This window comes from Camelus bactrianus, chromosome 12 (assembly GCF_048773025.1).
Source record: "Camelus bactrianus isolate YW-2024 breed Bactrian camel chromosome 12, ASM4877302v1, whole genome shotgun sequence".
Lineage (NCBI taxonomy): Eukaryota > Metazoa > Chordata > Mammalia > Artiodactyla > Camelidae > Camelus > Camelus bactrianus.
The window spans coordinates 39,856,497-39,872,360 of NC_133550.1; the positions used below are offsets into that span (position 1 = coordinate 39,856,497).

At 42.7% G+C, this 15,864-nt stretch overlaps 1 protein-coding gene across 4 annotated transcripts in view; it reads right to left on the reverse strand.

The window, feature by feature from the left end:
• Positions 1-15,864, reverse strand: part of PLXNC1 (plexin C1) — a 141,796-nt gene that overhangs the window by 50,650 nt on the left and 75,282 nt on the right. For all 4 annotated transcript variants that reach the window (XM_074375265.1, XM_074375266.1, XM_010962730.3 and 1 more), the window contains 6 exons: positions 12,006-12,145; positions 9,093-9,272; positions 6,620-6,707; positions 3,318-3,518; positions 3,009-3,194; positions 583-685 (listed from right to left, as the gene is read on the reverse strand). In XM_074375265.1, the coding sequence (XP_074231366.1) occupies positions 583-685; positions 3,009-3,194; positions 3,318-3,518; positions 6,620-6,707; positions 9,093-9,272; positions 12,006-12,145 (898 nt within the window). The remainder of the gene's footprint in view (positions 1-582; positions 686-3,008; positions 3,195-3,317; positions 3,519-6,619; positions 6,708-9,092; positions 9,273-12,005; positions 12,146-15,864) is intronic.

Below are 15,864 nucleotides of genomic sequence, written 5' to 3' on the forward strand. Positions count from 1 at the left end.
CCTAATTTTAAAATGTTGTCAACCACTTCAAAGTTTTAAAATGCTACATGGGCCAAAAAAAAATGCATCGGTGGGCCAGATTCATCCAATGAGCAACCATCATGGGATCACCGTGCTTGGATGAAACTTCCAACATTTTAATACATGGTACGGATCACACTTCCAAAATATAGTTCTGCCAGGAAAAGCAGGGCTGCAGTGCGGGTGAGAGGAAGTTTGGTGGACTGAGAAGACAGGATGAAATAACTAAACCCTGGGAGTCCAAAATTCTGGAAGAATTTTGAGGACATAATGTAAAGGGGACATTTGTCATCACAATTCACAGGATCTGGGAAGCAAAGTGGATTCTCTCCAACACCAAGATACTGTCTTTGTAATCCAGCCTTTTATTCATGAAGCATCCTAAAAAATGTTTAGAAAGCCCTCAACGTGTACCTATTAATCCTTTCCCAAAGTTTTGATTTGAGTTTTCATCCATGGATACTTAATTGAAGCAAACAGCCCCTGAAAGTGGAAAGTCTTTCTGCCTGCTGAGAGGCCCCAGGGAATAATTTCTCTGGCAAAATTAAACAGGGCACTTACCAAAAATGACAATCACTAGCAAGATGGGAAGTCCAATCAGAAAATACCAAGTGGAGAGAACTGACTCCCGCTCCACGAAGAGCTCCAAGTTTCCAAGTTTGACCTAACGGGACAAAGAGCAACATTAGACCCAGTCGAGGTGGGGCCCATATCTAGGTACACAGTTTTTTCCCCCAAATGTTGTCTCCAAGATACAAAATGAGGTGGCAAGCTAGGTAGAACACCTGAGTTCAAGTTCCATCCCTGGGCAGATGAGCTCTGTGACCCTGAGCCAGTCGAGAACACTCCCCATGCCTCGGTTTCAGATTTCACTCCAGTCAGTTGAGCTGTGAGGGACCAGACCTACAGATTTTACACTGTGGTCCTCTTTGCCCTGGGAGTTTTAAATGCAGGAATGAGGGTAATAAAGAGGGTAACCTGTGGGTGAGAAACCCTCTTACCCCTTGACTAAGGAAATAATCCAACTTTTTTTTTTTTTTTAAATCTCTTCTACATCTTGTGTTTCCCTTGACAGGCCTACTTTGAAGGATGCAGCCTGTGGTAAAAGCCAGTCTGGCAATGCTGCCTGCATGATCCCCGAGGGCCTTTTCCAATTTTAGTTTTTGGTTATAAAAATTTTGTTAAAACTTGTAAATGGAAGAACTCTCTATCAAGTCTTATTTAGCACTGATGTACAAAGAAGTATTGAGACACATTTCCATCCTGGGAGCCATGGCTGCTCCTGTGGAGGCATCTGGGCCAAGTGGCAGGAGCACAGACTCTGGACTCCAACAGCCCAGGTTCTAAATTCCAGTCTTGCCACCTGCTGTCCCCTGAGTTAGTCACCTAGCCATCCAGTCCCCACTTTCCTCATCTCTAAAATGGGATGGAGATTGTGCCTCTTTGGAGGGTTGTCGTGATGTCGAGACATGCTGGCATTTAAGTCAGCAGGCTCGGGGTACTGCTGCTTAAAATTCACCTGTGGCTTCCCAGAGCTGAGAGCCAGATCCTCACAATGGCCCACAAGGTCCTAATGATCTCCCAGATCTCCTTGCTGCCCCCATCAACTCTCTAACCTTCTCGGGATATTCTCCCCTTGCTCTCACCTCTCCAGCCACACTGGCCTCCTTGTTGCCCTTTATATGCACCCAGCAGGCTCCTAACTCAGGAACTCCGCATTCGGGGTTCCCTGTGCCTGGAACACTCTATCCCAGACAGCCCCCAGCTCCTTCCCCCTCTCACCTGACGTCCTGACTCAGATGTCATCTTTCTTGGGAGCCCTTTCCTGCCCACCATCATAAACCTTGCGGCACTGCCCCCCCCCCCACACCTATTCCCTTCCCTGTCTCACTTTTCTTCATAATAATTACCACCATGTAACACATTCTCAATTTACGTCCTATACCATATGAGATGCCTCTTTAGGTAAGCTCTACAAAGGCAGGTTTTTGGGGGGTCAGTTTTCTTCTCTTCTCTGTCCCTGTCACAGCACAGGCACTCAGGAACTATTCATGAATAATGAAAGGTGCTGGCGTTTGCTCTCCTCAACTAACTTGACATGTGGGAGCACCTGTGAGTTTAGTTGTTATTATTCACTTTATACTTATTATTAACTTCTTTACCATACAACAGACACACAAACGGAGGCTCAGCCAAAGCCAAGTGACTTATCTAAGGCCACACAGCTATCAACTGGCGCAGCTAGGACATGAACACATTTTTGTTTTGACTTCCAGTCTGATGTTTTTTCTTGTCCTTTATCCAATTATTTATGACAACAGATTATAAAGCATTTGGGGGGGATACAGACTGTGCAGGGCCTCATATGGCATGAACACTATAAAGGGAGATTTCTAAAATGTTTCGCTTCCCCATGGACTCACATCTTTATTGTGGGACATAAATATACCAGTGAGGGACCCTCAAACATGTCTGGGAAAACCAGTGAGGGACCCTCAAACATGTCTGGGAAAAGATTAAATGCAGTGAGTATGACTTTGTGGTGGAGGAAACAGCCCATGACCCGTAGATTATCTGGTCTCCACTGGACTCTACTGCCACTTTCAGTGTTCTGGAGAGGCCCCCTAGTCTGGGTTTCTGCTAAGACATGTCACCTCTGCATTTGGAAAAAGAATGACAGCTTATTTGTTAATGGGTCTAGAGATTCTGCTTGCAGATGCTACAGTCTAAATGTATGGCTAGGACAAAAGCTATCAAGACTCATTAGTATTATAAACAATGGCATGCTCAATGCTTTGACATTCGAACAGACACGTGGATGGATTCCACAAGCTATTTTGGAGGAATAATGCTGAGGCCTGTAATAGCAGCTTTGTTTATCTTCACTTAAAGTGAAGATCTCAAGTCCATACAAGATTCTATCCTGGCTTCCAGTTTAGCCAAGGAAATAAGGTAAAACCAACAGGTAGGACTCTCAGGTGACTTACGAGAACTTTCTTGGACGAGGCAGCAATGCTGTTTGCGGCGGTGATGCCATTAATTTTGCAGAAGATGGTGGTGAGATCTTGATTTCTAGTTATATTTTCAAAAGTGCAATTTAATTTCTCCCCTTTTCCATAGAAGAGAGTAATTTCAATGTCTTCCCTAGAAATGTTGAAGTTATCATTTTCTTTCTGTGAAGAACAAGGAGCAGATGAAGAAATCAGGGCGCTCGTAGAAACCCACAAACATAAGCACACCTCTCCGGTTGAGGGGAGCATGTCCCCACCCCCACCTCTGAAATGAGAGAGACATACTTGAATTTTTACTTCCAATTCTGTGTCCACCTCAGGTTCAGCCCGATACCCCGTAAATCGGGGGTCGTCAAGGTACTGCAAGCTCCCACAATCCAAGTAGGTCTCCTGGACTCTGAGCTTCACAGTGACATTTGTACGCCCTTTTGAACTCAAAGTGGGGGCTGAAAACCTGCAGTGAGTTGCCTTACAGTATTCAGAGACCTGAGGGAGAAGAAAAGAGCATTTTGACGGCTTCATCAATGAATCTGAGCTCTGGGATTGAAGAGCTTAGTGACCTGCACAACAGAACCCCTCTGTGCCTCTGTTTTCTCCTCTGTAAAATGGGGTAACAGTACTACCTTCCTCACAGGGCTGAATTAGCCCTAAATTAAATGAGGAAGTTTCACTAAATTAAAGGAGACTCTGTGCAAAAATGCTCACAAATCCATATAAAAGAGCTCTCAACAAATGCTAATGTGATTAATAATATTATTAGTAATAATGAAAGTAGAATAATTAGAAATAATGAAAGAGGTCACACAGTGGGAAAAAAAAGGGTACTCAGACAGAAGCAAGCTAGAGAAAGGGAAGACTCTCCACCATCGGGCCTGGGTGTCCATCAAGGCATCAAGGAAACTCCAGGAAGAGGGGAGCCGGTCCCTCAGCCAGGCTGGCTGCAGGCTGAATCACTCTGTGCTGGGGAACCTCCCGCGGTGCTTTAGCAGAAATCACCAACCACAAAGAGGAAAAGGCTTTGCAGGCCTAACAGGAAACAGGGGAAACAAAAGTAAAAAGGACAACACGGGGCCCATGAAAGGAAGAGCGTGAAGATGGGAACCAATGCAGAGTGCGGCCCCTTTACTGGCTTCCTTAAAACAAACAACCCGGCATGAATATCGCCATGTTGTTCAGGTCGGCAGAGAGCGGGGCAGAGAAAGCTGCTGGGGAAGGGAGGCTGACAAGTGTTCTAAGGAAGAGTAGCTACAACTTGTGAACAGAAATCTGCCTAGTAGGGAGTGTTCCTCTTTGCCCTTTCCTGTCTAACACTGGAATTTTCAAAAGGGGGCAGGAAGAAGCGACAGGTGGGAAAATCTGACGCAAAGCACTGAGATGTGGACCAGCCAAACCTCCCCTCCCAACACCTTTCCAAACTACTGCCCTGAATCTCTTGTTTACATCTCACCTGACACGAAGAAAACCACGAAACCCACTGCCTCTCCCTGCTCAGCAGCCATAACCCTAGCAGGCTGGCTTTCGACTAAGGATGCCTTCCAGAAAGATGACTGGTGATGGGGTCACCCTAACCCCAGTGCTCTCAACCCTCTAAATTTCTGCTCTAGTGACCAGCTACCACTGTTGAAAATACTCTTCTCCTCTAGTTTCCAGCAGCTTCTTGGCCACCTTCATTGGCCATCGTATTTTTTTTCACTTCTTAAAATGAAGCTCTTCTACAAGATTCCATCCTAGGCACTCTTCCCTTCTTCCTTCGCGCCCTCTCTCCCACAATGTCACCTCCCACTAATGACAATGCTACAGAGATAACCCGTCATGCCCAGCTCTACTATCTCCCCACACTCTGGACCTGCCATTCCGACCACGGCCCAGGACCGCTCAGCCCGGAGGACCTGCTGACGCAGGCACCCGGACGTGTGTGAGATGTCAGCAGGTCTTCCTGGTCTTTTTTAAGCTACTGCTTCTTTGTATGGTCCTGTGTACCGTTTCCAAGATAATCATAAAAATACCTATACTCGTGTCACCCCCTGCTCACAGTGAAGATCTTTATCTTCAGCAGCTCCGTACTGCCTACAGAATTAAGGGCAAAGTTTCCAGTCTGATACTCTCTTATGGCCCAACATGGTTTTCCAGGAATCCCTCTGGCTTGTTCCTGACCCATCTCTGGGTTCCATCAGGGCTCACTGATGTTCCCACCTGGGGCCTGTGAGTAACTTGTCATCCTCAGCACCCAAAATCGCCTCCCTGCTTCCACTCGTCCAAGTCCCACCCGTCTGGCTCCACGCCACACACTTGCTTAAATCCAACCGGATTGAATTCCTCTTTCATGTGGAAACACCTAGTGCCTTCTCGGACTTAGCGTGTCTGAGCTGGAAGGGAATCAGAGGACTTAGAACCTCATGACATTCTGTGCTCTCAACTTTCAATCCCAGTGTAGATTAGCCATCTCCCTCCATGCAGGCAATGTGAGTCTCTCATTTCTCTTCTGCCCCTGCAGCCAGCAAAGTGTTTTGCCCACAGCAGGTGCTCAATAAATTCTACTTGATTTAGGGACAGTTTTGGGGAGGGAGAGCAAGTCTACTCACAAGTACAGGCAATACCTCTGGTCAGAGGGTCAGTCTATATGAACCATTAAGCAGGATATGCTGACAACATGGAGACGTGGTCTGGAATCAGACACAACGTGAGGCTTGGCACTGGCCCCGAAAGGTGTCAGCAGGCGGCCCTGCGTATGACAAGGCTCTAAGGAGAACCTAGGAAGGCCTCCTGGATCTCGGCCTGAAGCCACAATGGTCCCAAGCAGAGGCCAGGTCTGTGGCCACTCACAAATCTGCCAGCTTTGGCAGGAAATAGTCTGGCTGGGCTTTATCTTCACACCTCTCGTGAAGGAAAGACAGAAAGGGGAAGAAAGCGTGGGGGGAGTGTTTGAGAAGAGCTGAGAAGTACACTCAGAGGCCCCAACATGCATCTGAGATCCATCATTTCCTGTGACAGGGACCAGGTGTGACTCATGTTGGGGTCAGAGCTGAGTGAGGGGTGGGGACCAGACCCCTGTGTGGGGACATGAAAGGCAAGAGGAGGTGAGGTCAGGCGGGCACCAGACCAGGTGGAGGAGACGAGGGCAAGAGAAGGAGAAGCACATGGCAGGGCCTCTGGACTGAAGCAGGTCACTTTACCCCTGAACCGCAGCTCTGTCTGTGCAGTGGGACCACCACCACCTACTCTTCACAGAGATGCTCTGCCTCTTTACATCACACCTCAGCCGCTCACAAGGCATTTTCACACATATTCATAAACACTGTCTCATTAACGTGACTTGCCACAAATCACACACGGAGGAAATGGCAGGTCTTGTCACATCAAGTTCACTCCTCTTCCCTCTGTGCCACAACTCGGAACACACAAGTACAAGTAGGAGGTCTTATTATTTCCATTATGGCACAGATGGTATAGATCATAGATCCTGCAACAGGTAAATGCTCATAATAGCACAAAGGCACAGAAGCAAAAAATATCCCAACAGATTTTAGTGTGACGAAAACAAAATCATCCTTGACAGTAACTATTATTACAAGCAGCTGAAGACTTACACTTTCGTTTTCTTTCGGTTCATGTGAAATGATTAAGTTGTCAATTACATCAAAATTTCTGCCCATGATGGTTATGTTTTGACCACCACTGCAAGGGAAAAACAGTAACAGGAGTTTCACAGATAAACACACAGGTATTTTGCACTGATGAATAAACCTATCAATGTATTCATACTTAATATTAAACTCAGTTACATTGGAGAGAAAATTGATGAATTTTAATTGCAAATGCAGGATGACTTTACAGGTCTTTTAATGAGCCTGGCCACAGGGTTAGCATTTTTAAGATACACAAATATAAAAATTCAGGTTTTAATTCTATGAAAATGCCCAAATTCTTTTATAGAATTTTGAGTTCTGTTGTGTCATTCTGCCACATATAATGAGATCATCAGCTGTACCTTGAAAAGGGTTCACTAAACAGAATTTTGTTTGATTTCTGTTTAATCTATATGAAGATTCTTCAATCTTACAATTTTCAAGATCAAACTCCCAACCTACCAATTACATTTTATGTAGAAAGACACGGAACACTTTGGACAAGGTAAAGTTATAAATGACATTCAAGTCTAAATTCCTATTTGGTAAACCATATAAATAACAGCTATGTTCATCTCTCCAAAACTAAGCCAAATGCTTTCACAGATTCTTAGCACATAATTGCAGATAAGCAAAGTGGTCATTAGATGTGAAATAAACAGCTGTCCACAGGGTTACTAGACACTCATTCCAAGGGACAGGAGTCTGGGTCGGTCAGCTTCGTGGGCCAGCGGGGCCCATGAGTACAAGACCAGGAGGTGGGCATGAGCAGGCCAATTTGTGTAGGGCAGAGGGAAAACACTGAACTCTGAACCTTCCATCCATGAGGGTGAAGGCTGAGCTGGCCTCATGCCAGCCTGTTACAATTCCTAGAAAACCAAACCAACACGCTCTGCCAATGGCCAAGCTGCAGAGCCACACTCTTGCCCAGCAGTAACCGAGAGACACACAGAATGTCACAGGTGACAGGACATTAAGAAGCCTCTTATTTTATGACAAAGCAGAACACGGGCGGCCCAGAGCACAGTACCCTGGGCCAGACTGCCTGGAGCTTGCATAAGTTGTTTGAATGCTCCATGCCTCAGTTTCCTCATCTGGGAAAAGGGCTCCCCTTGGGAGACTCCTTAAGCTTGTGAGGGTTTACTGAGTCAAGAGATATAACACACCAGGCATGGGGGAAGTGCCACATCAATGTTTACTTCTATTTATAGAGAGAATTTAGACCCATGACAGAGTCCAAACCATGCTAGAGCCTTGGTTTGGAAATTTCAGTTTTCCTTATACCACTGTTACAGGCCGAAGTGTTGAAGTCCCAGCCCCCAGTGTCTCAGACTGTGGCTGGATTTGGAGATAGGACCTTTAAAGAGGTAATGCAGGTTAAATGAGGTCATTAGAGTGGGCCCTAATCCAATATGACAGGTGTCCTCATACAAAAAGTAGATTAGGACACAGACAGGCACAGAGGGAAGACCACTGTGAAGACAGAGGGAGAAGACAGCCATCTAGAAGCCTAGGAGAGAGGACTTGGAATAACTCAGGCCTGACAGCACCTTGATCTTGTACTTCTAGCTTCCAGAACTTTGATGACATAAATTTCTGTTATTTAACCCATCCAGTCTGTGGTACTTTGTTATGGCAGCCCCAGCAGCCTAATATAGCCACCTCTCACATAATCTTAAATAAGAATATTAGAAGTGATTTTGCACTTTCTTTTTTTTCTTTTTAACAAAGCTTCATCTGCACATTCACCTAGACAGTACTTTGAAAGTTAGTTTCATGCTGTGTTAGGTGGAGAAAATATCTCTAGGGTTATATTCCAAAATCTCAATGTGAATTTAAATTCAACTAGGGGGAGAATTTTTTTCCCCTTAATATCACGGAGTTGTCTGAAAGGGGTTCTTTGGAATTTCCATATCTCACTTAGGGAGTATCTTTGAAACGTAGATACTGTTTTTAATTTAGACAGCTCCCAATATCTCCTCAAATTATTCAAAACAGCTTATTCTAAAAGTTATAAAAGGAAAGATGTAAGAAAGAAAAGGTTTGGAGTCATGGGCAGGAGTGAAACATCGTGAAAAGGGTTATGTATTTGTATCGGAAACTTAGGCATGGTTACTTCAATCGAACATGTTTTGCAATGTGTAAGATTTACACGATCTGAAGAGAAACCAGAGTCTGAACAGACGTTTTAGCTGTGAGTTTCCCGGCAGCCATGGCTAAGAGTAAAACAGGATGGACTCACACTGTTTACTGTGATGAGGGGAAGCAAACTGTTTATCAGGCATGTGTTTGTTTTCTAAGAACAAATCCTAAACTTCTGCAAGGAGGACTTAGACATGACAATTATTTCTATGTTTATCTGAGTAAATTCCATGATCTTTATGCATGTGACCCTTTTAACCACAACGAGGGAAAAACATGTGCTAGAACATACCTGATCCAGGTGGTGGCAGGATAAATGAGGGAGCAGTGTGGCAGGGCGATGTAAGACAAGGGTCCCACGGAAGAACAGTTCCCGCCATCAAACTGGATACATACATCCTTCATTTCTTTTCGGCTTGATGGAAGAGAGAACTTCATATGGGTGTCATTGAGCACATGGCGAACCTGTATCCTAGAAAGGGGCAGAATGAGAATTCTTAAACGACACAGACGCTTAGCACAGTCAGTTACCTAAGGTGACAGGATATGAGTTTCACTTGAACTACAACAGCTCACAAACTATCCGAACAGCGGCAGGCCCCTGCCGATTAATCAGGGCCCACTTGTCCAGCTGGGGCATTAACTGGGGAGGGGTTCCTCTTTCTTTCATGCATTTTTATGTTTTCATCTGCATCCCCATGGGAAGTGGGGAAAGGAGATGTAACCATTTTCTTTATGAAGCACTGCTAGAAAGTGGAACGGACTGGGTATTAAAGTCTATTAAGGAATTACCATTAATTTTGTTGGGTTGATCATGGCACTATCTTTATCTGTGAGAGAGAAATCCTGAAGTATCTCTGAGTGAAAGTACACGATGAGATATCCTGAGATATGCTTTAAAAACTCCAGCCACCATCCTTCCCTCACTTCCAAAAATGCAGAGGAGATATATGAAACAATACTGGCAACACGCTAAGTTCTGAAGCTGGAGGATGAGTACAGAGAGGTTCGTGACATTCTTCTCTCTTGCGTGTGGCTGGAAATTGCCATAGTGAAAAGCTTGAAAAAAAAGAAGTCCCAGTCAAACACTGGTGGGTAGAACCCAGCCCCGGGCAGGGATGGGGATTCTGCAGTTCAACGAGCAGGGAGCTTAAGACTAAAGTCTACGCCAAGAGCCCAGGGTCTCAGGATGAATCAGCACCAGAGCCAAGCTGCCTCTCGAGCCCCTCCAGGCTGGCACTGAGCTGGGACTGTCCTGGGTGCTCCCGAAATCTGCAGGGCGTGCCCTCCACACCCTTCAGAAGTCAAAGCAAAGCCTTCTGCCACATTCCCTCTGAAACTGCAGCCTCCTCTGTACATCACATCTACAGTGACCCTCTAAAGCACAAGTCATGAAGACGGAGTTTTGTCCAAATAATGCCCAGTATAATTAAGCTACATGAGAATCTATTATTACCACTTAAAGGCTATGTGCATGATTATCAACTTTAATGCATATAGCCTTTAAAGTACTAATAATAGATTCTAACAATAAGGCAAATTCAAAAAACATTCACATCAGTCTGTACTTACATCACCTCAGATTTACATTCTAAGGTTTTATATTCAGAGCAAAGCTCTAGGAAATTCATTGTAAAATGGCTGATCGTTAAAATTCAAACTTGTTTATCAATTTTGGAAGGAGACAGACAGAAATGTGGGTCATTCCACTACTATTCTTATATTTTTCTCTTCAGGATAACTAGACATTTTAAAATACCACCTTAAAAGATTTCGGGATTACGGCACGAACTCAGGTATAAGATTAACTGGGTATTATGTTTACTGCTTGTGAACTTGGGTTCACCACACAGATGTGGTTACTGAGATGCTACATGCAGAAAGGTCTCTGAGTCGTTTAATCTAATAACTGCAGTATCTCAAGACACATTCAGAATTGAAATGAAAGCATAAAGAGTCAGAAACAGGGTAATGCTCTGAAAAACGGCTTATTTTCCAGTGAAGTTGATTGCCCTTCAGTGAACACACAGGTGTCTAACTTCACAGATTTCACTACACAAAATAAAAGATTTTTGCAGCAAGGTATTTTGCCAGGATAAATGGTACAAAAATACCTATGTCGCATAGATACAGCCACTAATGTGCACTTGATAATTTCAGTAAATAGTAGAATCTAGGAGAGCCCCCAGCGAGCAGCTTTTCCCATCAAAAGGACAGACATCCCAAATTTACTGCTAGGAACAGAAGGGGATGGCGGTTACACACCGCAAATGAATTAAAACAGAGAACTCAGTAAATAAGTGTGGCAGATTAAAATGCTGTACAAATCTATTTTCAGAGTTCCAACCAAGACCCCACACTTCAGTGGACTGCCTTCAATGCATTTCCATGATGAAAACCAGCTCAGTGTTATACTTCGTGTAGACTGCAACATCTTTTACTTCAAATTAACTCACACTTATCAAGACTAACAAGCAGAAAGCTCAAATTATCTATTATGTTATTATTATTACAGCTCTTTGTGGGGGAAACATTTGCACAAGGGTGTTAGTCAAACACTAAAATTTTCTTCTCTCAAAGTTTCACTGAAAGGGTGTGTTAGGGGAATGGGGTCATAGAAATAATGATATTCAAACGGTACACGGGCCAGATATTAGTGTTGGGGTGTTTTGTTGTTGTTCTTTTTTTTTTTTTAAACTAATATATGTTCTATTTAGTTATTATCTGAGCCTGAAGCTAATCCAATAAAGAAAAGGCTATGAAGAATAAAGTGGATCCCAAAGTTTCTTTTTCCAACTTTAGGTAATACATTGGAGGAGAGGCCATATTTTCCCAACAAATTCCAAGGTACTCAACTAATTTTCTAAGTGGGTCATCTTCAAAATGATGTTTGCTCCTCAAAGTACTGGATTTTGTTAATGAAAACAAATCAAGGCACCACACAGGCAACATCTTGAAATTATTGTGTACTGATATTTCGGGGGTAACATGGGACAGATTCTCTCACAATTAACTTCAAATGCAGTGTCTAAATTATTTTACTTACTGAAATTATGTTTCATCATATATGCAAACTAATTGCCTCACTTTGGCACAAGGGAAAAAACTGACTACATAAAGAGTAGACTCACAGTACTATCCCTTTGGTATAACTTTTAGCTTTTCACTACATTCCCAAGAATAAATGAGTAATATTTGAACTCACACATCCTTATCACAAGTACTGGTTCCTTTCAGAATCATTGTGATGTTAGATGCCTGAGTAAAGTTTGCTCCTGTGACGATCACGTTACTTTTCCCTAAGGTCGATATTTTCTGTGGCTCAATGGACTTAATGTAGAAGACCTATTGGAAATAAAAGATTAAAACACAAGATCAAAGCTAAGAAATGGCATCGGCCCAAAAACTCTGTTTATGCGCTGCAGTTCGAAGAAATCACTGGGAAATTACAACATTTTGCAAACACAAGCAGACAGTGTTTAATGAAATCAATGAATTCAAGGAAGAGTGCTGAAGATTCATGTCTCTCAACATGCGACAGCATGAGGTCAAACCAATTAGTCTTTGTCTCGCAAGACAGTTGAAAATACAGCTGAAGAGTCTGACATTCTGTCTGAAGAGCGAGCTATCACTCGAGTCTCAAAAATGCTGGCTGCCTCACAGCCTTGGGAGGCTCACAAAATCACAATACAAAGGGGAAGACAAGGAGTCCACTGACTATAAGTCGTCAACAGACTCATCATTAAGTTGGAATAAATACCGTTCTGGATAAATTTAATACCCAAGAAGGCAGTTCCTATTTCATTTGTTTCAGTTAGGCTATTAGAATCAACGAGTATGCTGCAGGGGAAGAAAATCTCGAGAAATCAACCTGTTAAGCACCTAACGTCAAATAGCTGGATGCCTAAACTACTGTAGCCAACGGGTTCTACTCCACAGATTGCAGATACCACCATCTCCTCCTGGGTACCCATTAAAAGCTCCATCAGGGCTTTCTTTATTGAGAAAGTTTCCCTTGGAATCACCTGATTACTGGGTCCCCATACCATGCAGATTTATGCACCTTACTCTATTTGCAATAAAATTCCCCCCTTAAAAAAAAAGCCCTTTATTTGATGGCAAGAATCATTTTCCCTTTCAAAGACAAAGCAATCTTGATTTCTTTCACTTTTCTCCTACAATGCTAATGTCTATCATTTTGACCATTTAGTTATTGTTTTGTAGACCATTTCTAGTAAGTCTATATTCTTCTACAACATGGTAACCAAACAGGACAAGATTCTAAGACTCTAGCCAATATAAAGCACAGATCTTTAACATGAGTGAATTTTCATACTCACACTCTTGATATTTGACAAGCCCCAGGTCCAGATACGCTTAATCACGTGAAATTTGGCCAAGTCATAAAACATCGAGTATATCCACTTAGAGAATAAATCTAGGAAGAAGCTACTTAAGGCACTGGGAGAGCACCAGTCATGCCTCACACCTGCCTACCAGCTGCTTCTTGAAGAAGCCCCACTATTCCTGCTCCTTTGCACATATAATGCTCCTCACGATGGCCTTGCAGGCACTGCTGGGCTGTCCATCCCACTGAAAGGATGTTTCATCATTCTGCTCCTTGACAAACACAGGTGCTATATGGGAGAGCAGTCACCATTACTCATTATCACTATGGATTGGTTTTGCAGATTGAGGTAAATGCATCATTAATGTCATCACAGCAATGATGTAATGTGACAGAGAATTGATTTCGGTGGCAGAATTTATTTTAATCACTTAGTAAAGGACTTTAGCCCTGTATTTATAGAATCACGAAGGGCCTGAAAGGGTCACTTTAATTATTCTGTTAGAGTTGACTGCATTTTATGGGGGAAATTATCTGCAAGAGTGGTACTTGGAATGGGGGGGATTAGCAAAGACTTCAAGATAAATCCCTTGCAAATGTCAAGTGTGTGTTGTATAGCAAAAGGCTTACTCTTTGCTCTGACATGATGACAGCTAAGTGAACATGTATTTATTGAACACCTAGAGGATCCCTAGGACAGCACTAGGTACTGTGGGAGACATATGCGTACTATGTCAGGAGTTGGCAAACTCCTGGATTTGCCTGGAGTGACCCAAATCCAGTCCATCGTGTGTTTTTGTACAGCCCATGAAAAAATGTCAAAAGAACATTATTTCATGACATGGGAGAACACATGAAATTCAAATGTGAGTGTCCATAAATAACGTTTTTGGGGAACAGAGCCACGCCCACCATTTATGCATCGTCTGTCACTGCTTTCACGCTACAACGCAGAGTTGAGTCTTTGCAAAGAGACCGCATGGCTCACAAAGCCTAAAATGTTTGTTTGGCTCTTTGAAGAAGAGAATTTGCCGACTCCTGCACTAGAGGGGCCACTGTCTTCTTAGGGAGGAAAGATAGACTGTGTTTTTGTTTTATGTAAACCTCAATGCAGACTCACATTTATATCCAAGTCAGCTATGATTTCTCAGGTTTCTTTCGAGATAGCCCTTCTCACTTCTTATATTTAAACGGTTGACATCTGCTCAAGCAAGATTTCAAACCGGCCAAGTAAATGCTACTTCTTTGCTCTCAGTAGAGAATAAAGAGAGCCTTATAACTAACCTAAAAAAGATTTTTCAGAAGGGGGTTATAGTTTGCTCTGCAGACACCATCAGAGGACCTGCCACATCACCTTATCAACTTTTTATTTCCCCTTGAGTAGAGACAGCCTTGCTACTTCAAAAGGATTTCATTTTAAAACCTCATTGTTTAGAGAAGTTTCCACTGGCTGTCTAGGATGGGATCCAGCCCGGCCTATCTCGTGAAAGCAGATGCTTCTAGTCCGCTTGCAAACAGGGTCAGATTAGTTGTCCTTTGTTTGCCTGGAGAACCTCTTTTAATCTTAATAAGTGAGTAAAAGAGCTACCAAGAGGACCTCATTAAATAAACAGTGCAAGTATATAAGAAGAAAAAACACAGGGTACCTATATGGCTGTACTGTACAGTTGCAACAATTCTTAGAAATACAGTATTTTCTGTTCCTGTAATATTTACTGATAAATGTTTTCAAAATCCAGTACAGATAAAAGGGAAAGAATGATCTCACCACACACTCGATATCTTAGATCTATTTCTGTATTTTAATCAAGAGTTAATTCACAACCTGAAATGAAGTAGTGGGCCCCTTAAGCTGACACGTACAAGGGGTTAATTTAAAAACATAATCTAGCTTGGTGCAAAGAGATTATTTAGCTCTATAGTGAGATTCCTCCCTCATCCTATGTCCAAGGATTTCCATTTATCAAATCAAAATAACATTGGCTGTAACCCTTATAGCTCTGTGTTGTCCAGCAATTAACCTTAGAATAGTCCACTTCCTGTCAGTTACATTTTAAGGACTTAAGAGTTATTTTTTACAGGCTGTACAATTTTAAACTAATAAAATACTATGTGCTCTGGTTGCTCATGAGTTTAAATCACTTCCTGTTTTGTATAAAAAAGCACATTAGAAACTGGTTAATTAGGTGATTACAGAATACCCAGTTTTTTGTTTTTTTTTAAACAAAGTCATTATAAGCTCCTGGAATTAGCAAAGAAATAGTTATCTTCGAAAAGGTCTAAGAGGATTACTCCTGACAGTGAGAGTACCTTTCGTGAAGTCTGACATCAACACAATTCAAATTACCACGACATTAATGGAGAAGATACCACTATGATTGAAAAGAATATTGGAAAGAGGTACATTAGAAAGGCTTAGTTTATTAAGGCCAAATTGTACTCTATTAATCTGTTTTTTAAAAAAATCTGAATATAGCAAAGCTCTCTGCAAGCCTGGACCTGAATCAACACTCAGTAAAACATCTCTCAGATTTTCAGTCGTGAAATTAGTTCAAACAGGACTGGATAAAAAGTCACATGGATTCAAAACCAGCTGGAAATCTGAAACCAAAGGACATTAGAGAGATGAAAGGTAGCACAACTAATTAAAGGAAAGTGCCCTGTAGGGCCCTACAGGGGTGAGTATCTGATTCAGAATTATTTAACATCTTTATTA